This window comes from Gadus morhua, chromosome 7 (genome assembly GCF_902167405.1).
Source record: "Gadus morhua chromosome 7, gadMor3.0, whole genome shotgun sequence".
Lineage (NCBI taxonomy): Eukaryota > Metazoa > Chordata > Actinopteri > Gadiformes > Gadidae > Gadus > Gadus morhua.
This window is the reverse complement of record NC_044054.1, coordinates 32,007,601-32,034,176: the sequence shown is the minus strand read 5'-3', so window position 1 is coordinate 32,034,176 and position 26,576 is coordinate 32,007,601. Positions and strand designations below refer to the sequence as shown.

The following is a 26,576-nucleotide window of genomic DNA, read 5'->3' as shown; positions in this document are numbered from 1 at the left end:
CCTGGTCCCGGGCCAGGGAACGCTGGCCGGCTGGCCGCTATCGGTCTCTCTCTCTCTCTCTCACCATCACTCACTCTCTCTCTCTCTCTCTCTCTCTCTCTCTCTCTCTCTCTCTCTCTCTCTCTCTCTCTCTCTCTCTCTCTGTGTCTCTCTCTCTCTCTCTCTCTCTCTCTCTCTCTCTCTCTCTCTCTCTCTGTGTCTCTCTCTCTCTCTCTCTCTCTCTCTCTCTCTCTCTCTCTCTCTCTCTCTCTCTCTCTCTCTGTGTCTCTCTCTCTCTCTCTCTCTCTCTCTCTCTCTCTCTCTCTCTCTCTCTCTCTCTCTCTCTCTCTCTCTCTCTCCCTCTCTCACCCGCTAAAAATCGGAACATTATCGACATGAATAATTAGTTGTTGTATGGGTTACGAATTAGGATGCCAACTTGAGAAAGAACTTTTGTTAATAGTTTCCCTCTCCTCACTCCCTCTCTCTCTCTCTCTCTCCTCCCCCCTCCCTCCCCCTCTCCTCCCCCCTCTCTCCCCCTCTCCTCCCCCCTCTCTCCCCCTCTCCAGGAGTGCTAATAAGAAGAACAAGCTGATCCTCAACATGCAGGTCAACGGTAACGGGTGTGATGAGCCCCCCCAGCGGCACCAAGCGGGGACCCCCGCCCGCACCCCCGGGTCCAGCACCCCCACCCCCGCCCGCACCCCCGGCTCCGGCGCCCCCACCCCCGCGAGGACCCCCGGGTCTGGGACCGGGACCCCAGTGGCGGCCTACACCCTGCCCGGGACGCCCACCCTCATGGAGGAACACAGCTCCATGAACAGTGGGTGGAGAGACGGGTGGAGGGATGGGTGGAGGGATAGAGATGGGGGGTGTTATCTGTGTTGACTGTGTTTTCTGTCTCTCCCTCTAGATAACTCCGGACATCGTGGATCCCCACAAACCATGAGGAGAGACATCGGCCTCGCAGTCACACACAGGTGGGTTAGCCTAGCCTAGCTTAGCCTAGCCTAGCCGAGGAGAGACATCGGCCTCGCAGTCACACACAGGTGGGTTAGCCTAGCCTAGCTTAGCCTAGCCTAGCCGAGGAGAGACATCGGCCTCGCAGTCACACACAGGTGGGTTAGCCTAGCCTAGCTTAGCCTAGCCTAGCCTAGGAGAGACATCGGCCTCTCCTCGCAGTCACACACAGGTTAGTTAGCCTAGCCTAGCCTTCCAGCTAATAGTAACCCCTTTGTGGAGAGGGCAGAGGCTTTGCAGACACACGCAGGTCATCTAACTAGCCTAAGCCTTCCAGCTGAAGATCCTAATGACATAACAGAACGTAACATCTTAAAAACCTCCCCTTTTCCTCAATGCATTTTAGAACAATGTTTCAAACCCCTGAGTAGAGATAGAAGTCTGTGTGTTGGTCGTTTCGTCAGTGACGGGTCTGGTTCTTTGTTCAGGTTCTCCACCAAGTCCTGGCTGTCCCAGACGTGTCAGGTGTGTCAGAAGAACATGATGTTTGGGGTCAAGTGTAAGCACTGTCGGTGAGTACCTCAACCACCACTAGTGTGAGACTACCTTACTACTGTTGGACTACCTTACCACTATTTTACTGGGTTACGTCTATTTTCCCACTTATTTACTACCAATTGACCACCCTTTTTCTACTATACCATATTTTTACTTGTATTTTACTACTATTGAACTATAATGATATTCCTTGCTCAAGGGTACCTATCAGGTAGACTTTGGACGTTCAGGTTTGACCCAGGACCTTTTGGGACACCCTTACCACTAGACTAATGGTTAGACTAATGGTTAATTGACTACATTTGTACAGCGCTTTTCTAATCAGTGGTCACTCAAAGCACTTTTCAATACTGCCTAACAATCACCCATTCACACACGTAGCTGTGTCAGCCACACAAGGCGGCGACAGCCGGCTGGGACCGGTTAGGGTGGGGTGCCTTGCTCAGGGACATCTCGGCACTATCTCACATGCCGCCCACTGGCAGTCTTCCTAACGATGCCGTTGCCGTCTCCTCCTCAGGTTAAAGTGTCACAACAAGTGCACAAAGGAGGCTCCCTCGTGTCGGATCACCTTCCTGCCCAGTACGTCTCCTTCCAGATCTTTCTCTGTGATCTCCATGTGATTCACGTATCGGTACCAGAGATGTTTCCCCTTCATGGCGCTGAAATCCGTCCCTCCGTTCCTCCCTCTAGTCGCCAAGATCCGCAGAACCGAGTCGGTGCCGTCCGACATCAACAACCCGGTGGACCGGCCCGCCGAAGCGCCCCAGTTCGGGACACTGCCCAAGGCCTTGACCAAGAAGGTAACCACACACTGCTACTGGGAACACTGGCTGCACTGGTTTAGCAGAAGAAGATTGTGTTTATGGGAGCAAATGGTCAAACAAACTGAACGCTGATAGGATGTGTACCTCAGACTGCATGGTGTCCATTTGCATCCATCTTTTGCAATAGCATTGCTGTACATAGCATGCTAACAGCATGCTTAAAATCTCTAGCACAAGAATCCATTTGCCTATTAGCAGGATAACTCTAGCCAGCCAAAGCACTGGTCTATTAGCATGCAAAGTCTAACATTCTAGCACGCTAACATGCTACCGCTAATATGCTAATATGCTAATGCATAGCTAGAGCAGTCGGGGGTTTAGGGAACTGAGCCCCGCGATGTTTGTATGTGTCGGTCCATCAACTGACTATGTTCATTGGGTGCGCTTGTTTCTCCACCCAGGACCACCCCCCTGTGCTGAACCAGCTGGACTCGAGCAGCAACCCCTCCTCCACCACCTCCTCCACCCCCTCCTCCCCTGCCCCCTTCCAGCAGAGCAACCCCCCCAGCGCCACGCCCCCGCCAAACCCCTCCCCGAAGGGCCCTCGCGACGGACGCTTCCACTTCCCAGGTGAGGCCCCGTCCGACTGGGAGCCGCCGGGACCGAAATCCATCACACCTTCAGGATATCTTGTTTGTTCTTGTTTGTTTTTTGTTTTACACCTCCACGAATAAGATGAGCTTCACTTTATCTGATTAGATCAATTCACTTCAGTCATGCGAGTCAATGCGGGACACGGAAGCAAATGTAAAAGGGACAGTAAAATTAATAAAAAGAGATGTTAAATAACTAGATTAAAAAATATCGAATCACTGCAAAAGATATATCGAAACGGATGTATCTATATACCTTTATAATATGATTAGAATAATTAGAATGTATTGTAAAGGCAGATAAACATGCCAACCAAAGCAGCATGCGATGCAGGACAGAGGACCGCCTGAGGCCAGAGTCCCAGGGCGTTGGACCGTAAGGCGACCCGGGTACATTACCCGCTAGGTGTGTCCTCAGAGCGGGCTGGTGGAGGGAGAGAGGGGGCCAGCTCAGTGCTAGACATTCAATTCAATTCAACTTTATTTGTATAGCCCTTAATCACCTGTACAGTCTCAAAGGGCTTAACCGGCCTTGTATTTGTGACATGTTTGTGACCCCTGGGCCTAGACCCCCAGAGGGCAAGAAAAACACTCCCTTAATTAGCAAGGAAGAGATCTTCAGAAGGAACGCAGAGTGGAGGATCCCTCCTTCCAGGGAGGATGAGGCGTGCAATAGGTGCCCTAATTGCCATGCAAACATACGTAGACATGCATGTGTCTTTCCTCTAATAATACTACTAACATACACTTTGATTACTCTGGATTGCCCAACTTCCCCTTCGCTTCCATCTTTACAATAATCAGTCTAACACTTCTGATCTTCTCTAACACTCCTTCCCTCCCCCCCTCCCCCCCTCCCTCCCTCCCTCCCTCCCTCCCTCCCTCCCTCTCTCACCCTCCTCCTCTCCGTCTGGTTGTCTGTCTCTGTCTTCTTTTGACCCAAAGCTGCCTGCTACTTCCAGCACAGACAGCAGTTTATCTTCCCTGGTGAGTTGGTGGGCACAGACACTGGACGGTACCTGTAGATTCCCGCGATTATACCTGGACGTTACCAGTAAATTACCTCGATATTACCTGGACGTTACCAGTAAATGACCTCAATATTACCTGGATGTTTCCAGTAAATTACCTCAATATTACCTGCATACCACATGCATAGTTGCCACAGATATGATGTACTTATTAGCTGGATTTTATAACGTCCATGTAATATGTTCTGCAGGTAGCCTGCTATGCTAAAGGTAATCTACAGGTAATAAAACCATTACCTGTAGATTACTGGTGTAGTACTTGTGGTACACACTCTGTTTTACATGGATATTACCTACGTGCTACCTGTATATTACCTTGCTAGTACATGCATACACTATCTGCATATCACCTGCATGCCAACTAACAGGACAGTTCATGTATTTTACCTGCATGCTTACTACCAGGATATCACCTGCTCAGTCTCTCCTCTCCTCAAACCTTCTGATGTGTGGACGATCTGTGTGAACACGACGTTTCACACTCACTGGTCTGGAATGACATGAATGAGGTGGAATGAGGGGAGGGGCTTAGGGTTTAGTTCCCACGCTTCTGGTTTTCAGCCTACTGTTGTCCTTATTGTGGGGTCGGTTTCTGTGTTTCCATAATTGTATACGCTGTATATTTAGATTCTGGAAGACAGGGCTGATCTCTTAAGTGAGGTATCCATCTTGTTTTCCTCTCAACCGTTTAAAGGTAGACTGCCACCCTGGGCTGGTCTCTCCTATGAGGGTAGCGCTCCGTACGCGTGTCGGGGAACTATCTCCGTCCAGTTAATAATACGTGGGAAAGTTGCTCCCTTAACGGGGAAGGTGAACCCAGAATGGTGACGTCATGACCTCCTGACCTCTCCCTCAGTTCCTGACCTCATGAACATCAACAAACACACTTCGGTTTGTTTGTGTTGTTAATTAATTGTCCCGTTTCTGCTCCCCACAGATGTGTCCAGTCCAGTCAGTTTACACTCCGAGCTCGCTGCCGACGCTGTGTAAGTCCTCCACCGACCTGATTGGTCGGTTTTGTTTTATCCCCCTCACATATGTTGTACGTCCTGGCACTTAAAAAGAAATACTTAATAATATTGTGTAGCATCTTACCCTAGCTATCTTTGTTGTATTTGGTGAATGGTGTAACCTAGCGATTGTTAGTGCTTGGAACTCGGGTCTATGAACGTCCGTACTGTACAGACAGTGAAATATTGTTGTTTCTCCTTATTCTAACAAATGTACTTAATGAAAGTCGTTTGGATAAAAGCGTCTGCTAAATGCCATAAATGTAAATGTTAATTTAAATCGAACCTTCCACGTAATCAGGTACAATTCACTGACATTCATTCAAATCTCTTTTCGAAGAGGGACCAACAACGACGTTTAAAACTCAAAAGAACACGTTAAAAGTCGTGTTAAAAAAAGTACAGCGACCCCTGCTTTGACGGTGATGAACACCGACTGATGATCACAGTATGGAGCCCCCACGCTCTCTCTGTGTTCCCTCTACTCTACTGTGTATTCTACCGTCCTCATCGCTGCGTTTTGTCTCGGTGTTGACGGCAGCGAGGCGGAGACGGGTGCGGATGACGTCCATAACCAGCTGGTGGAGGACGACGACGAGGAGGTAACCCTGCTGCTGGCGTGATCCTCAGGAGACCCGCCGTGTAGTCACGTCTCCTCTCGGGCGTCACCGCGGGCTGGGACGGGACTGACCTTCTGCCTGTTTGTGTTCATGACAACACGAGTTGATATCAATACACTTTCACTTCAGAGGTGTTCTGCATGGATGCGGTTGCCGGGGGCGTCAGCTCTGTTTGTGGCCCAACAAGGGAAACCGTGCAGGTGTCAACAGCCGAGTCAGGCGGAGACAGATCTGGCTGGGAGGGTTTGAGGGTGGTGTGGCGGCGCCACCTGCTGGTGTGTTGTAGCATGACTCTGGAGGTGCAGTTTCCAAATAGCAGGGGTTCTCACACCTTTTCTACTAGTGCACCCCCTCTAAGAGTACCTCCTTCACCAGCACCAATCTTTTTGGAATAAAATGAAATAAATGAACTTAAATAATATGTGTTCTATATGGTAGAGTGAACATGAACACGAAAAGGCTGTGAGTACTCGTAAGTTAGTGAGAAACATGGGCCTGTGCTTCATGCAGCTGTTGGCTAATTTCTCCCCACAAAAGAAGCACAACGCCAGGGGAGGGTCAGAGCAGTACCCCCTGGAGTACTCCAAAGTACGCGTACCCCTGTTTGAGAACCACTGCCTTAGACGGAGTGCATTATAATCCATTGAGAGTGGACACTCTTGTCCATAGCGTCTCACAGTAGAGTCACCGCACCGTGTTTACAGGAAGACAAACTGTGTTGCATGCAATCATCTCGGCTTTAATTGGATGGTAGATTATACGATACATTTCGATTTTAAAGCTTGGTTTTATGCTATATAGGTTGTATCAGCGATGTTTGGCGACGTCACTCCTGTTGGTATTTGAAGAGAGATCCCAAACCAACAGAGCCAGCTCTCCCCTCCCTTCCGTGTTGTGTACATCCAGTAAAAACGATCATGAACGCAGCGCAAGATTCCCACAACACCCACCGCTTGTCGGTGATTGGTTGGAATACTATTTATTTTGGTTTTGATTGGTTGGTAGTACCATTTGTTTTTGTGTACGATCTCGGAGCATAGGCTGTCTACAGAGACGCGTTTTCATGACGGCCTGCTTATTGGGCGGGCAGCTAGCGGATTGTGAGGAAAGACCAGATGAATGTGATCATTTATGTTTCGGCCTAGCATCGCTGACACAACCTTTGACGACTGAGAATGTAGACAGACTTTATAGACGTGACCCGGGTGCAGGCACCAACAGTAGGCCTGTCTGTGTGCACGTCTCAGCAGGAAGCAGAGGAGGACGCCCGGTTAGAAGAGCACGCTGTAGACCACCAGCAGCACCCCGACGAACGGGACGAGGACGAAGAGGAGGAGGAGGAGGAGGAGGACCGGCGTGGTCACCACGGCGACCACGAGGACGACGAGGAGGGGGAGGAGTACGGGGAGGACGGGCGCCACAACGGGGTGTCGGACGGCGAGTGCGAGGGCGACGAGCTGGACGACCTGCCCAACTCCCACAGGAACCCGTGGCGGGGGCCCATCTCCCGCAAGGCCAGCCAGACCAGCGTGTACCTGCAGGAGTGGGACATCCCCTACGAGCAGCTGGACCTGGGGGAGCTCATCGGGAAGGTGAGCACTCAGGGGGGGTCTGGGGGGTCTGAAGAGGTCTGAGAGGTCTGAGGGGTCCTAGGGGTGTCTTGGGGATCCTGGGGGAGTCTGGGGGGGTCTAGGGGAGTCTGGGGGGGTCTTGGGGATTATGGGGGGGTCTTACATGGGTTTAATGACAGGAGAGGGCGGGACTTCCGTTGCATGGGTTTAATGACAGGAGAGGGCGGGACTTCTGTTACCAACCCATAAGGGAAGTTACCCGGACCTGGTTCAGGGTCCAGGTTTGATCTGAACGTGAGGTTCTGAGTCTGGCTCTGTGTCTCCCTAGGGCCGCTGGGGGAAGGTCCACAAGGGGCGCTGGCACGGCGAGGTGGCCATCCGCCTGCTGGAGATGGACGGGAACAACCAGGACCACCTGAAGCTCTTCAAGAAGGAGGTGATGAACTACCGGCAGACGCGCCACGAGAACGTGGTGCTCTTCATGGGCGCCTGCATGGCCCCGCCCCACCTGGCCATCATCACCAGGTGAGGAGGCACAAACCCAGCGCACCTGGCTGGAAACAAACTCTACACCATCACTTCAGTCCATCGCTCTTTTGGCATGGAAGAAAAGTTAATTTTATATAATGAACAAAATAATATCTTGGTTGTAAACATTGAAACAATCTCGATACGACAACGATCTACAATGATCACATATTATTTAGCATAGTATAGGAATATGTACCTAGACACAGACCTAAATGTTGACACTGGACCGTGCTTCGATCCCCAGCTTCTGCAAAGGCAGGACGTTGTACTCTGTGGTGCGGGACTCCAAGAACCCCCTGGACATCAACAAGACCCGGCAGATCGCCCAGGAGATCGTCAAGGTAGGGCCGGCCTCCTCTGTTCAGCGCTCGGCCGCGTGGACATGTTTATGCCCGCGATACGAGGTGTGGCGCGACGTGTGCGTGTCCACGGTACGAAGTGCGACAGGATGTGTGTGTGCCAACGGTACAAGGTGTGACAGGATATGTGTGTGTGCCCAGTCCACGGTACGAGGTGTGTCAGGATGTGGGTGTGTCCCCAGTATGAGGTGGAACAGGATGTGGGTGTGTGCCCCCGGTTCGAGGTGTGACAGGATGTGCGTGTGGTTCCAGGGAATGGGCTACCTCCACGCCAAAGGCATCGTCCACAAAGACCTCAAGTCCAAGAACGTGTTCCACGACATCAACAAGGTGGTGATCACGGACTTCGGCCTGTTCGGGATCTCTGGAGTGGTCCAGGAGGGAAGGTAAGACCCCTCTACCCTCTGGTGCCGTGGAGACCCTGTTTGTCCATTTTGCGACCCCCACGTCTGACGTTGCTTCTTTGTAAAAAAAGATATAATAAATATATATAAAATATATATTAATTGAGCCATCAGACTAAGCAATCACCATCATGCACCACACATCACGCATCATACATCACAAATCAAACATCACCATCATGCACCACACATAACTCATCACGCATCATACATCCAAGATCACACGTCATCCATCAATCATCACACACCAAAAACCAAACACCACACATCACCGTCACCGATTGAAAACTGACTCCCCTTCATTTAGTTTGGCTGCCCTGACCCATTGACCTCTGACCCGTTGACCTCTGCCCCCCTGACCCATTGACCTCTGACCCGTTGACCCATTGACCTCTGCCCCCCTGACCCCGTTGACCTCTGACCCGTTGACCTCTGCCCCCCTGACCCATTGACCTCTGACCCGTTGACCCATTGACCTCTGCCCCCCTGACCCCGTTGACCTCTGACCCGTTGACCTCTGCCCCCCTGACCCCGTTGACCTCTGCCCCCCTGACCCCGTTGACCTCTGCCCTCCTCTAGGCGTGAGAACAAGCTGAAGCTGCCCCACGGCTGGATCTGCTACCTGGCGCCCGAGATCGTGCGGAGGATGAGCCCCGGGAACAACGAGGACCGCCTGCCCTTCTCCGCCGCCGCCGACGTCTATGCCTTCGGGTACGACCCTTGACCCCCCTGACCCTCCTTACCCCAATGACCCCCCCCCTGACCCCTGACTCCGACCACCGACCACCGACACGCCTCCGCTGAGCGGCCCGTGGCTTATGGACGAATGGCTCGTCACACTGAAGAGATGCAAGCACGGCCCAATCAGAGAGACAAAAACTGAAAGAAAGTAGAAGTAAAAAATAAAAAGCGTTAAACTAGACTGAACTAAGTTTAAATTGGATCTAAAATGAGCTTTTAAAAAATGTTCATTTTACAATTTAAGTTTAGGGCCTTTAGCAGACGCTTTTATCCGAAGCGACGTACAATAAACACATTTATCAGAAAGAGGAACAACAATATATCGCTTTCGGTACAGTAAGGATGTTCATAGAACCAAGTGCCAACACCTACTATCACTAGGTAAACCAATGCCCCGTACACAACAGAAATAGCTATGATACGACGCTACACCATACAAAGTACTATTTTGAAGTGCCAAGACGCACAGCATACGATAAGTGTGTAAGAGGGGGTTGGGGGGGAGGGGGGGTGTTTGTGTGTGCGTGAGTGTGCTGGTGGTGGGGATTTCTGGCTTATGTTGGTGTCCTGTATTTCTCAGTTGTGTGTATGTGTGTTTGTGTGTGTGTGTGTGTGTAGGCGTGCGTGCGCCTTTGTACGTGCGTGCACGTATCCGTGTGGTGAACGTCGTGCGTCACACATGTGTGTCAATGCATTATTTGAGGGGGGGGGGGGGGGGGGGCAGGAGGGAGGCAATGCAGATTCCAGGTGAACTCTGCATAAAGGATAAAGACGTGACGGTGTTGTTTGTTTTGTTTTGTTTTAATTCAACCCCCCCCCCCCCCCCCCCCCCCCCCCCACCAACAGCACCATTTGGTACGAGCTGCAGGCCCGGGACTGGCCAATCACCAACCAGCCGGTGGAGGCCATCATCTGGCAGGTTGGCAGCGGGCAGGGCATCAAGAAGGTTCTGGCGGAGGTCAGCCTGGGCAAGGAGGTCACGGTAGGTCACCCCCCCCCTCTTAACGTTGACCTTTGACCTTTTAGACCTTTATAGTCTACATGACCGCACTTAACCTTTAAGCGTTGACCTTTGAACTTTTTTACTTTAATAATGAAAATGGCTGCACGTAACCTTTTAAACGCTGACCTTTGACCTTTTAGACCTTTAAAATGTACATGTGTGCAATTAACCTATAAACATTGACCTTTGACATTTTGAACCTTTATGATGAACATGAATGCACTTAACCTTTTATCGTTGACCTGAATAATGTACATGACTGGGTTTAGCACATAGTCATTTTACCTTGAAACCTTTTTTTAACCTCATGATGATGAGTCAATTTTTATTTTATCATGCGCGTCATTCCTTTATATCGTCATTGCTTCGTTTTGTAATGTACAATCGTTCCAAAACCCAAAACAGCTTCATCAACAACTCCTGAATCCCTGGTGTCCTGTACCTTTAAACGTAGCATAATGTCCTGCATTGATAAACCTTGGTTAAGGTCGTTCTCATGGTACAGTGAACCAGCCCAGGCCTGGGTCCCACCGGGTGGTTCTGACCCGGTCTCCCGCTCCTCTCTCCCCAGGAGATCCTGTCGGCCTGCTGGGCGTACGACCCGAGGGAGAGGCCCACCTTCACCCAGCTGGCCGAGATGCTGGAGAAACTCCCTAAGCTCAACCGCAGGCTCTCACACCCCGGACACTTCTGGAAGTCTGCAGAGTACGGATCCTAGAGAGGGGAGGGAGGGAGGGAGGAGGGGAGGGGGAGAGGGGGGGAGGGAGGAGGGGAGGAGAGGGAGACATTGCACCCTGGGTGGTGGTGGTGGTGGTGGTGGGTGGGTGTGGGTGATGGTGGTGGTTTTGTAGTGGTGGGAGGGTGTTTGTACAGAACTGTTTGTACAGAAGCAGCCTTCGATTGAGCGTAGCGGATAAACTTTCACGATACATTTTTTGCTGAGAAAATCCTTTAAAAGGTTTGAACGGTCCCTTGGGCGCAGTAAAGACCGAACAATAAACTCTGAAGCCCAATGATAGGTCGACGTGATCGAGCGCAGTCCACTGATTGGCTGAGGGATCAGTCTCAGTCCTCCCCTGTGACGACAAGAGTCGTTTCAAAACACAAAACCAAAAGATTGAACTCCTCTCTCCTCTGCCAACGTCTTTTCCTCGCCATTTTCTCCCTAATATCTTTTATAAATAATCAGCTTCACTAAATCCTCCTCCTGTCTGTGTTCCTATTAAACTGCTGCTTATTTACAGAAGACTTCTCGGTCTAACCGACGGGACAGATAGTTGGATGTAATACAGTTTCAACAAGACGGAGAGATGAACTCGGAGATGGAAAGGATCCGTGAAGCTTTGTAGAAATACTTAGAAAAAAAATTAAAAGTTTTACTCTCAGGTGTGATGTTGATCAGCCATCAGAAACCATTTCACAACCCCCCCCCCCCCCCCCCGTTAGTGACATCACAAGTGGTAGATAGACCCAGATAGTTCAGGTCCACTGGGTCTATCTCATCATGCATCTGGATGGATACTTCCTCTTGTGATGTCACTAAAGGCCAGATGTATTTCGGTGATAAAAAAAGAGGGGCCCTTTAAGTTTAGTAAGTCTGGTGAGATTTCCACCAATCAGAACGTCTGTCTTATGTAGCCTGTGTGTGTGTGTGTGTGTGTGTGTGTGTGTGTGTGCGTGTGTGCGTGTGTGCGTGTGTGCGTGTGTGTGTGTGTGTGTGCGTGTGTGTGTTGTTTACTGGATGTTAAGGTCTGACATTAACTGCTACTAACGCCTCACTGTCTCCTTGCTCCTTCTCTGTGCGCCTCCTTTCCTCCTCCTTTCCTCCTCCTTCCTCCTCCGCTCCCCCCCTCCTCTGATCCAGGTTGTAGCAGCAGCCGGGCAGCAGGCCGCTGTCTGGCCGTCTGGCCGTCTGTCTTGCATGCTCTGAGAGACGATGACAGCGTCGCCTCTCAACCAATCAGACTCTGCTTCCACTAATCCACTCCTCCTCCTCTTCCTCCGTCGCCTCCTTCTCCGCCTCCTCCTGCTAACCAACTCCGCCGCCGCGCTGTCACGTGGCGTCGGGGGCGGGGCGAGTGGTGCATTGTGGGTAGTCACTACCCTACTCTTAACCTTTTCGTTTAAATAAAAAAAGAAGGATCTCCCTTCGCCTTCTACTTCGGCTGTCTTCGTCTGGCGTGTGGTCGGGACCGCGTGGAGGTCGCAAGGAGGTCGTGTGAAGGTCGTGGGTGGTGGTGTGAAGGTCATGGGCGGGGGTGTTGGCGTGTGCCGAGATTTCTGCTGTACGGACGCTCTGAAGGCCTGGTGATGAAGATGATGACGATGATGGGCTCCTGCCTCCTCTTCCTCCCCCCATCGCTGTTGTGCTTGGTTCTTAACATGCTTCACATCGTCCATGGAGCTCCCAGCTTGTCCCTCACTCACAGACACACGGTCAACATCACGTTGGGGTCATGAGCGTGCTTATGGAGCTCACAGCCTCACACACACACGGTCAACATCACGTTGGGGTCATGGGCGTGCTTATGGAGCTCACACCCTCACACACACACGGTCAACATCACATGGAGGAGGAGATGAGCGTCCTGGACACCAGGGCCCCCTCTGGGTCCTGGGGAGACCCTCAGCTTCGTGTTTCCTCCTGCGTGGTCGGCCACCGAACCAGATGTTTTACGACCGGATTTGTTCTAAACGGTGTCGGCAGCCCAGGGTTCCCGTCATCGTCGTGGAAACCATCGCCTGGGTTACCAACATGTTATTGGGAACACGTCATCAAATGTCCATAATCAATTAGAATGATCATTTGTTAACAATCAATAACAATTGCTTCATGCAAGTGTAAAGTGCACCTTATAATGGCGTGAATAATTTATTTGAAATATGGGTCTGTATTTTTTTAAGTTATATTCCTGTCCGCACAAAAGAAGAGTCCTGTATCTTCCTAGATGGTGCGTGTGCGTGTGTGTTTGTGTGTGTGTGTGTGTGTTTGTGTGTGTGTGTGTGTGTGTGTGTGTGTGTGTGTGTGTGCTGGTGGTGGTGATTTCTGGCTTATGTTGGTGTCCTGTATTTCTCTGTTCTGTGTGTGTATGTGTGTGTTTGTGTGTAGGCGTGCGTGCGCCTGTGTACGTGCGTGCGCGTATGCGTGTGGTGAACGTTGTGCGTCACACGTCTGTGTCAATACATTATTTAATGTACAGCATAGCAACGCGGTTCTTTTAAAAAACTTTGTACAAACACGTTTTTGTACGTACACACCATGACATTTTGAAATAGGTACTGCTCTCCCTATGAAAGATGTATATATTTCTATTTTTTGCCTGTGTACAAAATACTGTATAAAGACTGTAAATGTGTGTTTTTTTATGTTGATGTCAGAATTCATATTTTTGTATTGCATGTGACTTCCATTCTGTACGCGCTCCGTTCCTCCCTGGGGGGATCAATAAAGTGAAGCTTGTCACGTCAGACTGCAGCTGCTTCTTAACTCCCTCGACGAGCCAAACTTCCCCCACAAGCTCAGAGTTATTGGACCGTAAGTCAGCGTGCAGAAGTTATTAAACTATAACTTGGTTAAGACGTGGTCGACTACGATGCCAAATACCTTACGGGAACAAAGTACAAAAGACATGCACACACAGACACACACATCCACCCACACACTTACACTGATACAGACAACACACACACACACTTATGCTGACACACGATACACACACATCCACTAACACACTTATTCTGACAGTGTATAAGAGTTACACTCTTACACACGCACAACAATAGCACAGAGGAAAGGCAGAATAAAGTTTGTTTGCGTGAAATTGTAGGCCTGATGTTTGAAATCATATGCAACTCTAAAAGGAAGGCAGCAAGTCTGAAGATGTTTTAGAATAGGCCTGTTCTAAAACAAGTTCCCCATCGCTCTCTGGAGCGCTCCCCTGATGTTATAAAGTACCCACTAGGGGCGTACAGGACAGGACTGCCGTCCTCCAAAAGGTCTAGAGCCAACGCCTCGTATATACACTGCCACTAGTGGGAGGTGGGGAGCTCAGGTAATCGAAACGTTGTTACTGAAAAGCTGGATAGTTTCACTTCAAACCAATCTAGCTATTAGTACTTGACCATTGCTACGGTACCCGAGTGATAAGCATCTCCTCCACGACCCAATAGTGCTTTCTGTCCACGGAGCCGACAAAGGAAAGCATGGCCACCCAAATCTGCATCGGTGAGAGACGGAGCGCTCGCCAAAGTCATGAGGCTGTCGCCTATGGTGGTTGTATAATATTGTGTAGCTGATTATACTAATAATGTACAAACAGACACATTATCCTGTAGGCTATGTTGATTATTCATTTAAAAAGTAGAAAAATACTTATTAATTACAGTTTTTGCCAATTGCTTGAATACTATGGACACATGCTTAGACCAAAGTAACACAACTTGAAGTTTTCCTTACTATAACACATGCAACCATGCCTTCAACAAAAGCGCTGCTTTGCACTTTAGTTGCAATTGTGCAACACACTTGCTACTTTCTGCAACACACTTGTTCCTGCACACTACACATAATTTCATACATAAGACACTTAGTTCAAAAATGAAATCCCAGCATACAATTGGGAAATCTATTCGTAATACAAAACACATTGGGTAATTGAAAATACTTAGATACACACCTGAAATCACTTACTTACAAAACTGAACACCAATCAGCCAGCTATAAAAAGGCCAAAGGGCAATTGTGCACGTCCCGGGGCAGCGCGGGGTAAATATATCATCGTGTGCCGCCATGCCTTTGAGGGTAACTGCACCATCATGCAAAAATAGGTCCCTACAATACCCAACATATATCACATTTCTAGATGCACTCCATGATGCAGCTGTAAAGGACCGACCAGAGCAGCCCAGGTTTGTTGTTGTCGTGGATAATCTTAGTTTCCATCGGGCTGTTTTGGTCCGGAACTGGTTCACCAACCATAGACAATTTGAAGTCGTATACTTGCCCCCTTACTTGCCATTTCTAAATCCATTAGAATATTTTTTTTCGGCTTGAAGATGGCGTGTATGTGACCACCAACCACATGCCCGCATGCCTTTTCTGCAGGCAATGGAACAGGCCTGCAGAATTTTTTTGGTTGTTGTGAAAACCTGCCTTCTGTGGAACTGAATAAAAACAGTGAACATGACAGACTGCAATGTTTTATGTCAAGTAGATTAGTGTATTGCTGCTGACCTGAAAGTGTAAGGATTTCTAGGTTTCGATAGCAGAGTTTCAATTCGTCATAGATATCAATGTATATTTCCCAGTGCAATGTCCTATTTGCTTGTGTGTTGAGTTTTGACGCAATGAGCCAAGTTTTCCAAAACGTGTTCAAGCAACGGACAAAAACTGTATTATTAATATAATGAATATAAAATATTATTACGTTATTGAAATCTCTTATCTGACTATGCACACGAATGAGTTTATAAACGGAAAGCAGCGTAGCTCCACCCCCCTGCAGCGGTTGGTTTCAGGGTTGTCATGGAAACACAATTGTACTACTACTTGTTAATTTAAAGGAGAATTCTGCGAGTCACACTTTGTCGAAATCTGGCACGTTATATTTATATACATTATACGACTCTCCTGATGAGTTTTATCCTCCTGGTTCTCTGAACAGCCAAGGAGAGGGAGACTTGCTGCTTGTGTGACTGACAAACTTCTGTACGATACACACACATAGGCGTAGATTACGGGGGGACATGTCCGAAAAAATTGCGACCGAAGAAATCGCCACATTCTCAAGCGAAATCGTCGAGACTAAATCATGCGATAGGCGCGCACGAATCCTCACAGCATGCACACCTGCCACCTAGTGGTGATTGCAAACATGTGAAAAACGCAATTTGGTATTGTAGCGTCGGCCAAGAAGAACACAGTCAGGTTTTGTGGAAAGGTAATTCTGCGTCCCATACACCACACGACTGCAGATCCTTTACTTTAATAATGTCACACAGCGCACCGCACACCCAACCAACGGACATGCAACTCTGGGTAAAGGTTGGCGGCAACACTACATACATAAACAACACCCCACAACACACAACTACATTCAACCAAACACACAACCCCAACACCAAAAGGCAATAAAACCCATTTTCCCCAACCGACATCACAAATACCCAGACTCCCCGGGGGGTAGGAGTCGCCACAGTATCTAGTCGTTTGATTTGTCGACTGTCAGCCACTGTAGAAACATGGCGTTGTAAAATGACCGCCGAGTCGGTGCATGGTGGCGCATTCAGATCGAACATTGTGACCTGAGAGAACATGAACTTTGAAGGCTAGCTTTCCTAGCCTAGCTTTTATGACTTCTAGTATTAGCGAAGGCTAACGCAATGTCATGGAATTAACTTGACATGTATATGGAACACTAGAAACCACCGCTACTGTACAAAAGGTATTCCACTCAACCGATAAAAGTGGAAGACAGAGATTTGTAGTAGCCAAAGCATAGACTGTAGCTAAAGCCGGTATGTAGCTTACTGCAGTGTATGAGAACTATCAGTTAACTGAGTTAATATCAAACATCGTAAAACAAGGTGATTTGTAGGTTTCTCTGCACTTACAGCGCATTTTTGCCTGCTGAAAAGGATCTTATATCGGTTCCAGCTTTTGTCTTAGACATTATGGATCCAGTCAAATAGCCTTGCGACTTAAGCCTTTTGTGGTTTTTGTATAATTTGTTAAATTATATTTAATGTCATTGCAAGGGGGAGGGGGAGGAGGGTGAAAGTGTGCCGTCTGTAGCGTTATAATGGAGAAGCTTCAAGACAGACAGCCAAAATTGACATTTTTATTCAGAAAATAGCCGGTCCTTTTGCTTCCTGTAAAAAGCATGTTTGTGACACTGGATAACTATATGGATACATCATCTAGCCTGCATGTGGAGGGCCTCATAAGGTAAGAAATTGGTTTACGTAAACTTTGCTGCTGGTTTTGTTTGCTCGTGATGGCCTGGTAGGCCTATCCTGACATAAATATGTTCTCGCATAACCTGTGTGATTATCCGAAACTGTAGGGGATTTTATTTGCGGGCAATTAGCTTATGATGTTGTACCGAGTGAACAGTGAAGTCTACATTGGTCCTTCCCAAGTGTACTGGTGGTCAGGATTTGGCAGATGCAATTCTCCTCTGGACGTTTTTTTTACTTTATTTTTTTATGCAGCATAACATATGCTACCAGCAGCCCTTGCTCGTCTTCAAAAGGCTGATGCTCAGTACCTCGTTTCATTCCGTTCCCCCTTTACAGTTTGGCATTGTTTGTCTGGTAAACTTTGTTGATGTCAAGATAAGGGTTACATTGCCAACACTGTTCTTTGTCCTGTGTGTATTAGTATTGCATATCCCGAGCCAATTTTTTTTGTTTTGCAAAACAAGCCAAAACACAAACTGTGGTTTTCAACTTTTATTGTTCGAATAGGATTTTCAACACCTGACAATACACTGTAGAGCAGGGGTACTCAAGTAGAAATGATAAGGGGCCACAAAAAAAAATTTCAGTGACTCAAGGTGCCGGTCGGTATACGTGTGACTGAGGCCGATATATGCTCTGTTTTAGACGTAACGCGTAAGCACGTAAGATACATAACCCCCCCTTGCGCGGTAAAATATCCCCCCTTACGTGCTTAAGTGCGTCGGCCAAAATTCCTGACTATGCGACTGAAACACACCCTACGCAGCTCGCAAAGACTGTGATTGGCCAGCTAACCACATCCTTTCAGGAGTCTCACATTTCCGGTTTTACAGCATAATAGCGCCATTTTTAAAAGGCCGTGACCGAAGCGAATGAAGAATTTTGAAGAAGGAGAAGAAGAAAACACAAGAACGAATTATGATAATTACAAATATAAACAAGCCAGCGATTTCCACTTCCACGCCCACAGATTCGTTCGTTGCTCCCCCTACTGTTCTGGCGGAGAATCCCCTTGCAACACGCGCAATCCTTAAGGAACCTTAAAGGAACCGTAAATCAAAACTTGTCTAAAACAAGTCCCTTGTGTAAATTACGTGCTTACGTCTCTGCGTCTAAAACGACCCTAAATCGGCCTTGACTGCTGCTGAGATGGACTGTCTGCCTCGAGTTTGGGAGGGCTGGAGCGGTCTGTGGGCTGGAGTGCTATCTGTTTATCGTTGCAACCCCCAGCCTCGTATTGAGATCGCGGCGCGCGGTTTCAAAATAAGAGCGCCCAACACGAGACACCCCGCGGGCCACAAAAGGCCCGCGGGCCGCTACTTGAGTATGACTGCTGTAGAGCATATTGTAATGCAGCGTTGAATGGATGAATAGCTTACAAAAAAAGCTTACTTTTCAAACCACACTCAAGCTTATGGTTATTGTCCCCACCACTTCTAAAAACAAACTGACGCCTCATGTGCACACATGTGTGTCGTTGTTCTAATTATGTATTCACAGTCTTGAACTTGTGACTTTCTTGACTTGCAAGATAACGTTTTAAATGGTTCAACATCATATGTGTAATTTATGGCTGAATTGGATTGTGATCATAGGCTCTCATTAACTTAGTAGGACTGCTGGATGTGTTCATGACCTCAACTCCTACCTGCTCCAAACGAGATGTATCTGAACACACTCTAAGCTTCTATGCATTCAATCATCTGCTAAATGGCTGAATTGTAAAATAAAACGAAGCAGTATTTTAAATTTCAAGCCCTTGAGAGATGCCTGGTACCATGACTAATAACATTCATTGGGAGAAAGGAAACGTCAGAGGTGTGTGTGTGTGTGTGTGTGTGTGTGTGTGTGTGTGTGTGTGTGTGTGTGTGTGTGTGTGTGTGTGTGTGTGTGTGTGTGTGTGTGTGTGTGTGTGTGTGGCTTGTACCTGGGGGGGGCAGTGCATGAAGACACGTGTGTGTGTGTGTGTTGGTGTGTGTGCACGTACGAAGGGGAGATATGCAACAATGGCCGCTCTGTTAAGACGAGTCCTTTCTCACATCCAGACAGCTTGTGGTTTCCAACCACAAGCCGCTCATCAGTACAACACACGGGACACTTGGAACTGAACAAACGCTTAAAAAATATATATTTTACAGATTGTATATAGTTATAGGGTTCTTAATACAGTTTGAAGAATACACCCGGCCTACCTAAACTACCCCTACGGTCCCTACTTGAGTGTAAATTCAGATCACGAAATGATCCAGGATATTAATTAGAATATCATCATTTATCATTTCTCCGTTAGCTTCACAGCAGCGCTACAGCTGGCTCTCCCGCCGTATTACAAGACCAAAGAGCGCCACAACGATGACCACTTCCTGCTAGGCCTGGGGAGTGATTCGAGAACGAGTGGGCAGAGGAAGTGGTGTTGTTAATGGGTGTCACGATGCCTCGTCTCTCACAAGGGCTGAGCTTGTCAGCCGGGTTGTAGTCCTCTGCGTGATCGTCCCGTCGCCGAGGTGAGTCGAACCCCTTCCATCCTCCAGTTGTACTGTTTGATCTGTTAACTCTGAGACCGTTTGAGAGTTGAATCAGTGAACCAGAGTGAGAACCAGAGCAGACTGTAGTTCGTACCTACGGCCTCTCCGGTCAGACGTAGGGTAGAGGAGAAGGTGTTCTCCTGGGATGATTTGTGTTGTGTTGTGATGTGAAGGTATTTCGGGTAATGTTTTGTCCGTCTGTAGCGGCGGCCTTGACGTAAACGGTGAAGCTCAGGGCCATCACTGTATTAGGGTCTGGTTTATACGGGGATGGGCGTGAGGAATCGATTACTCGAGTACTCCTCGTTACAAATGAACTCGGTTGGTGGACAGGCAAACTCGAGTTTGCATATACACACAAACAAAGTTTTCTGCAAATGTAGCAAATGTATCAATTTTCTGTTGGCGCCACTAACGCATGACGTGGGCACAAAGTAAATTAAATGCATCCATTTCCATGGCGCGTTCCGTGCCGTGTGCAGGCACGCCAGAATTCAATAAGTTAAAGGTTGGGTACGCGATTTGCGAAACGCCAGCAGATTTTGAAAATACACAACTCAAATGGTCCTACCCCCTCTCCTTCAACGCTGACTCTGACTCCACCCATTCCAAGTACCTGGACGCGCAATCATGCACGAGCGCGAACAGAGATGCGCGAGAGCGAGCCAGGCTAGCGTAGGTTTTCGTTTAACAACATGGCACTACATTCAGCTGTAAGTTGCACCCAGTACCGCGGGAAGTAGGGGTGCTGTGGGTGCTGCAACACCCCCTGTCCGAGGCCCTGTCTTATCACAGAAAACGATCATTTCTAAAAACTCCGGCCAAAGTGGAGATTTCTGAAAACGCCGGTTATGTGTTGTCGTGTCAACGGGGAGAAACGGGATTTTAGGTTCTGAAGCGTCACATTATGCACCAGGAAATGCTTAACGTCATGTGAGCGCCCGCTGTACCGTATTGGTCCGAATATAAACACAAACCCCATTGTAAGACAACCTATATTTGGAAAAAAGATTTGAAGACCAGATCTTGATTTCATGAATAAATAAATTGTATTAATTGAAATAATATACGAAAAAAAGGCATAGAATAAAACACTGCATTGCCACTAAACAGTAGTGCAAATAGGCCGTACTGATGTGTACACCAAAGACTTCCTGACACTCCTCTGCCCCGCTGTGTTCGCTCTGGCTGTGGTCGCTCCGAACTGTTTCGGCCTGTGGCAAAGCGAGTCATCCTCGCTGCTGTCCAAGGCAAGTTGAGACGCAGCATTTATTTAATGCTCATATGACCTAGTGCTGAAAAAGGTTAGGCCTATATGAAAAAGTGTGAGGGTAGCGGTGGTGCGCTAAACTTGTTCTGTGAGCAGCAGGATGTGAACCATGGTGTGAAGGAAGTGAACACAACGATCGATTTTCAACTGTGCGCGCATGCACTGGTGTAATTGAGCTGCGCTGCTATATATCTTTTTTATCAATGTGACGAGTTGCGAGTCTAGTGCAGGCCGGGTTTTTTTTTCCAGCACCCCCTGCTGAGAATACGTTCTCGCGGCTATGGTTGCACCAGATGTTATAAACATTAAACATAAATCATAAGTCACATAAATCATTACTATTTTTAGAAAATGTATGTTTGTTTCATATAATTGTATTGGAAGTCCTGGTTTTCACTAGGGTTGCCGCGGTGTGGACATTTTCACACCGAGTAATACACTCGTCTCAACACCGGTATTACCGAGTATAAACGGTATAAACTTTGAAACTAGGTCAACCGCCACACAAGCATCGGTTTTTAGACCCTTCTCGTCCTTCAGTTGCCGCCAACGTTCGAAAGCAGCGCCTAGGATTATTCTTGATTTCAGTTTTTCTCTTTCAGCGTTTTTATTATCAATTACTCTCTGAAAAAGAGTTTTCCTTCTCTTTGCTGGTGGTGGTGGTGGTGGTGGTGGTGGGGATGGTGGCGTCTTGTCTGCCATGGAAATTGTCTTCTACTGCTAGGTCCAAATGTGGATTAACTAGTTCCAGTAGCTACCGCAGGATAACAACAAACAGGAGCTTACTCTGGGTCACGAGCTCTGGGTCACGAGTACTGCACGAAGGGGTCGCGCGCGGGGGAGGGGGAGTGCAGTACGACCGTTTGATTGACGTACTTACTGTCCAATGCAACTCGGTGGCAATGGAAATGATTGGCTGGAGTTTTTCGAGCCCTGCCCGTTCCACAGATGATTGACAAGTTTAATTTTCATGGCAGTACTTCTGACTCAGTGGCTGTAAGCGGGTTATGATAAGGATTTCAAGTAATTTTGCAAAAATGGCCAAAAAAGCGAATTCCGTACCCAATCTTTAAGAGATGGCGGTTAAAGCAAAGCGCAGCGAAGAATTGAAATACTTTAAAGAAATGGGAGATCATAAGGTGAAATGTAAAATATGCCAAGCGAAATCGAGCTACCAGAAAGTACTATGCGGCAACATATGCTCCTGAAACACAACGGTGAGTTCGGGAAAGCAGAGCCGCAGCAACGGTGAAAGTGAAAGTGTGTCGGCTATTTTCACCGCCGCAAGTCGCAGCTGTAATCCCGGGCGTGTAGAGAAGATCACAACACTGAGTATTTCCATAGTGCATTTGCTGCCGTTTTATTTGCAGCTTTAAATTATTTGCAATGGTTAGGCTACTTGTTTCGTTTTTGTTTTTTTTAAACTGTTACAGGCCTTGGTTCGACGTGATTTAAATTGTGAGACGCATATTTATTTTTGTAAGGAAAATGTGTTTTGAACGTTTGCAAAAATAAATAATGAATACTCTGATAACTCTGACTGTTTTGATGGAGAATAAGCGTTACATGTTTGGTTGGTAATATTGCCGTTCATCATCAGGCCTATTCCTGCGGCAGATGCGTTGCATTCTAAAAATAGATTCGATTTAACGAGTACTCGATTGATCCTCGAGGAATTCCTTCGATCACTCGAGTTTGGAATTTACTACTCGTGCCCATCCCTCGCTACAAAACAATCGTTGTCAGAGAATGATGGATACGCATGTTTTTAATGTTGAAAATGTTTTCTACATCCTTAGCATCCTCTATGAGTAAACCTGGCTTAACATGTATATTTAATCACAAACATATATGATGTGTGGATGGCTTTGATGTTCAGGGCTGCCGTGTGTCGTATCCTCATTCTCGTAACGTATATATGTTCTTGTCATATTTGTGTTGGTCCTGCGATCAGGTCTCATAAGTAAAGTCGGGTGGACAACCTCAATGACACCTACCAGAATAACTAATAGTGGGTGGGAGAAGTGATGTTACCCGAAATGTCGAACGTAGATGTTATATAAGAGGAGACGTATTGGTGGTTCCGTCCTAGAGAGGGCGCTAAGGTGAAATATAAAGTTATTAAGTTGATTTGTTTAAATAGTTGATTGGTATAAATCTTTCTTTGCATCAAAATAATCGCTTCAAAATCGTATTGTGAGGTCCGATTCCCGCCCGTAAACTGCCGGCGAAATGGTGCTGGGACATTTTTGTAATTGGGCGTGTATCAGAACCTTCACTGCCAACTGTCCTCAAACCCTCTTCCTCCCTCTGTTCAGCCGGCACCATGAAGAGCTCCTCGACCCTCCTCCTCCTCACCCTGCTCTCTCTGTTGGCGGGCGTCCCCGCCTGGGACCCCTCTGCCTGGTACCACTTCACCCCGGACTCCTCCGCCCCGGACCCCTCCCCCTCGGACTCCTCCACCTGGTACCGCTCCACCCCGGACCCCTCCCCCTCAGATCTGACGACCCAGGAAGACCCTTCCCTCTCGAACCAAACCTCAGACGGCCCCGGTTCCTCACCGACGCCGGAGTACAACGCCACCGACGGCCCGACCCCGCCCCCCAGCCCGGTGTCCCCCTCTCATGCCCCCGGCTCCTCCCCGACGCCGGAGTACAACGCCACCGACGACCCGACCCCGCCCCCCAGCCCGGTGTCCCCCTCTCATGCCCCCGGCTCCTCCCCGACGCCGGAGTACAACGCCACCGACGACCCGACCCCGCCCCCCAGCCCGGTGTCCCCCTCTCATGCCCCCGGCTCCTACCTGCTCCAAACGAGATGCATCGCAACTCACCCTTAAGTTTCTATGCATTCAATCATCTGCTAAATGGCTGAATTGTAAAATAAAACTAAAGATGCCTGGAACCATGACTAATGACATTCATTGGGAGAAAGGAAACTGTGTGTGTGTGTGTGTGTGTGTGTGTGTGTGTGTGTGTGTGTGTGTCCGGCGTGGTCGCCCCACGTATCTGGGATACGGCCAACTGGAAATTGTGAGCGTGGGCAAAAATGAGGGCAATGGACTCAGGACTAAGAACAGTGAAGTTTAATTCTCATTAAAACATTCACAAAAAAATAGAGCAACGTTCCAAAAGCAAAGGAAATGGCTGCATCAGTCAGCTAACAAAACATAGCATAACCTAACCAAAACATACGGCTCTCGTACTGGCCTCACGTCAAGCCAGCACCACCTTCAGCCCCAAACACCAAATGAAAAGGCCCTTAAATAGGGAAATGCCAATTGGCCCAATCAAGGCCGTATGGGCCAGACCATTAGTTGGGGGGGAACATTCTTCACCTAAAGCTACATACCCTGATCCTAAGCTCCCTTACCACACTGCCCCCTACCGGGACGGAAGACTAACTTCACACCAGCCCAATCTAATATATATATACACTCACACACACACACACACACACACACACACAAAAAAAAAATAATAATAATAATTACTCTAATGCGAGACAGTGAGAAGGGGGAGGACTTCACCTTCTCACAGTGTGTGTGTGTGTGTGTGTGTGTGTGTGTGTGTGTGTGTGTGTGTGTGTGTGTGTGTGTGTGTGTGTGTGTGTGTGTGTGTGTGAAGCTTGTACCTGGGGGGGGCAGTGCATGAAGACACGTGTGTGTGTGTGTGTGTGTGTGTGCACGTACGAAGGGGAGATATGCAACAATGGCCATTCTGTTAAGACAAGTTTCTCACATCCAGACAGCTTGTGGTTTCCAAACACAAGCCCATCATCAGTACAACACACGGGACACTTGGAACTGAACAAACGCTTAAAAAATATAGATTTTACCGATTGTATGTAGTTATAGGGCTCTTAATACAGTTTGAAGAATACACCCGGCCTACCTAAACTATCACAGAGCGAAATGATCCAGGATTTTCGAATTACAATATCATCATTTATCATTTCTCTGTTAGCTTCACAGCAGCGCTACAGCTGGATCTCCCGCTGTATTTTAAGACTGAAGAGCGCCACAACGATGACCACTTCCTGCTAGGCCTGGGGAGTGATTAGAGAACCGAGAGTGGGAAGAGGAAGTGGTGTTGTTAATGGGTGTCACGATGCCTCGTCTCTCACAAGGGCTGAGCTTGTCAGCCGGGTTCTAGTGCTCTGCGTGATCGTCCCGTCGCCGAGGTGAGTCGAACCCCTTCCATCCTCCAGTTGTACTGTCTGATCCGTTAACTCTGAGACCGCTTGAGAGTTGAATCAGTGAACCAGAGAGAGAACCAGAGCAGACTGTAGTTCGTATCTCTCCGGTCAGACGTAGGGTAGAGGAGAAGGTGTTCTCCTGGGATGACTTGTGTTGTGTTGTGATGAGAAGGTGTTTCGGATAAAGGTTTGTCCGTCTGTAGCGGCGGCCTTGACGTAAACGGTGAAGCTCAGGGCCATCACTGTATTAGGCTCTGGTTTATACGCTACAAAACAATCGTGGTGAGAGAATGATGGATACGCATGTTTTTAATGTTGAAAATGTTTTCTACATCCTTAGCATCCTCTATGAGTAAACCTGGCTTAACATGTATATTTAATCACAAACATGTATGATACTCAGAAACACTGAGTATTCGGAACAAGACCCACAAATCAAGTTCTAGTGATGTGTGGTTGACTTTGATGTTCAGGGCTGTCGTGTGTCGTATCCTCATTCTCGTAACGTATATATGTTCTTGTCATATTTGTGTTTGTCCTGCGATCAGGTCTCATAAGTAAAGTCCGGTGGACAACCTCAATGACACCTACCAGAATAACTAATAGTGGGTGGGAGAAGTGATGTTCCCCGAAATGTCGAACATAGATGTTATCTAAGAGGAGACGTATTGTTGGTTCCGTCCTAGAGAGGGCGCTAAGGTGAAATATAAAGTTATTTAGTTGATTTGTATAAATAGTAGATTGGTATAAAATCTTTCTTTGCATCGAAATAATCGCTTCAAAATCGTATTGTGAGGTCCGATTCTCGCCCGTAAACTGGCGGCGAAATGGTGCTGGGACATTTTTGTAATTGGGCGTGTATCAGAACCTTCACTACCAACTGTCCTCAAACCCTCTTCCTCCCTCTGTTCAGTCGGCACCATGAAGAGCTCCTCGACCCTCCTCCTCCTCACCCTGCTCTCTCTGTTGGTGGGCGTCCCCGCCGCTGACCCATCCAGTGAGGGCCCGGACTCCTCCCCCTCGAACACCTCCACCCTTGGCGGCTCCGTCCTGAACACCTCCGCCCCGGACCCCTCCCCCTCAGACCTGACGACCCAGGAAGACCCTTCCGCCTCGAACCAAACCTCAGACGGCCCCGGCTCCTCCCCGACGCCGGAGTACAGCGCCACCGACGGCCCGACCCCGCCCCCCAGCTCGGTGCTCCCCGCTCATACCTCCACCACCGCCAAGCCCACCACCGCCACCACGGAGCGCTGCATGTTCCCCCGGACGCAGGGGCGCGTGGTGCTGATGGTGGCGGGCGCGCTGACGGTGGCGTGCGTGGGCCTGCTGGTCACCACCGCCCTGCTGACCTGGAAGCTCTGCCAGCGGCGGCGGGAGGCGGAGCCAGACAGCGACCTCATCAGCAACTCTGAGTTCTGGATGGGCAGCGCGCGG

At 48.5% G+C, this 26,576-nt stretch overlaps 2 protein-coding genes across 6 annotated transcripts in view; both read left to right on the top strand.

Moving 5' to 3' along the window:
- ksr1a (kinase suppressor of ras 1a) overlaps positions 1 to 13,655 on the top strand; it is a 39,444-nt gene extending 25,789 nt beyond the window's left edge. Inside the window, exons 5-21 of one of the 4 annotated variants that reach the window (XM_030361178.1) lie at positions 549 to 802; positions 893 to 959; positions 1,428 to 1,511; positions 2,018 to 2,079; positions 2,191 to 2,300; positions 2,726 to 2,894; positions 3,863 to 3,904; positions 4,886 to 4,934; positions 5,500 to 5,560; positions 6,826 to 7,170; positions 7,478 to 7,674; positions 7,925 to 8,021; positions 8,292 to 8,425; positions 9,023 to 9,154; positions 10,031 to 10,166; positions 10,759 to 10,892; positions 12,052 to 13,655. In XM_030361178.1, the coding sequence (XP_030217038.1) occupies positions 549 to 802; positions 893 to 959; positions 1,428 to 1,511; positions 2,018 to 2,079; positions 2,191 to 2,300; positions 2,726 to 2,894; positions 3,863 to 3,904; positions 4,886 to 4,934; positions 5,500 to 5,560; positions 6,826 to 7,170; positions 7,478 to 7,674; positions 7,925 to 8,021; positions 8,292 to 8,425; positions 9,023 to 9,154; positions 10,031 to 10,166; positions 10,759 to 10,892; positions 12,052 to 12,058 (2,080 nt within the window). In that variant the 3' untranslated portion in view covers positions 12,059 to 13,655. Of the gene's footprint in view, positions 1 to 548; positions 803 to 892; positions 960 to 1,427; positions 1,512 to 2,017; positions 2,080 to 2,190; positions 2,301 to 2,725; positions 2,895 to 3,862; positions 3,905 to 4,885; positions 4,935 to 5,499; positions 5,561 to 6,825; positions 7,171 to 7,477; positions 7,675 to 7,924; positions 8,022 to 8,291; positions 8,426 to 9,022; positions 9,155 to 10,030; positions 10,167 to 10,758; positions 10,906 to 12,051 lie in introns of those variants that run through there. The other 3 variants (XM_030361180.1, XM_030361179.1, XM_030361177.1) reach the window with 3 other exon arrangements.
- A 5,900-nt stretch (positions 13,656 to 19,555) lies between these two features.
- LOC115547240 (mucin-5AC) overlaps positions 19,556 to 26,576 on the top strand; it is a 7,406-nt gene continuing 385 nt past the window's right edge. The window contains exons 1-2 of one of the 2 annotated variants that reach the window (XM_030361308.1): positions 19,556 to 19,651; positions 26,053 to 26,576. The exon at positions 26,053 to 26,576 is cut by the window's right edge and continues 385 nt beyond it. In XM_030361308.1, the coding sequence (XP_030217168.1) occupies positions 26,061 to 26,576 (516 nt within the window). In that variant the 5' untranslated portion in view covers positions 19,556 to 19,651; positions 26,053 to 26,060. Of the gene's footprint in view, positions 19,652 to 24,748; positions 25,125 to 26,052 lie in introns of those variants that run through there. The other variant, XM_030361307.1, reaches the window with a different exon arrangement.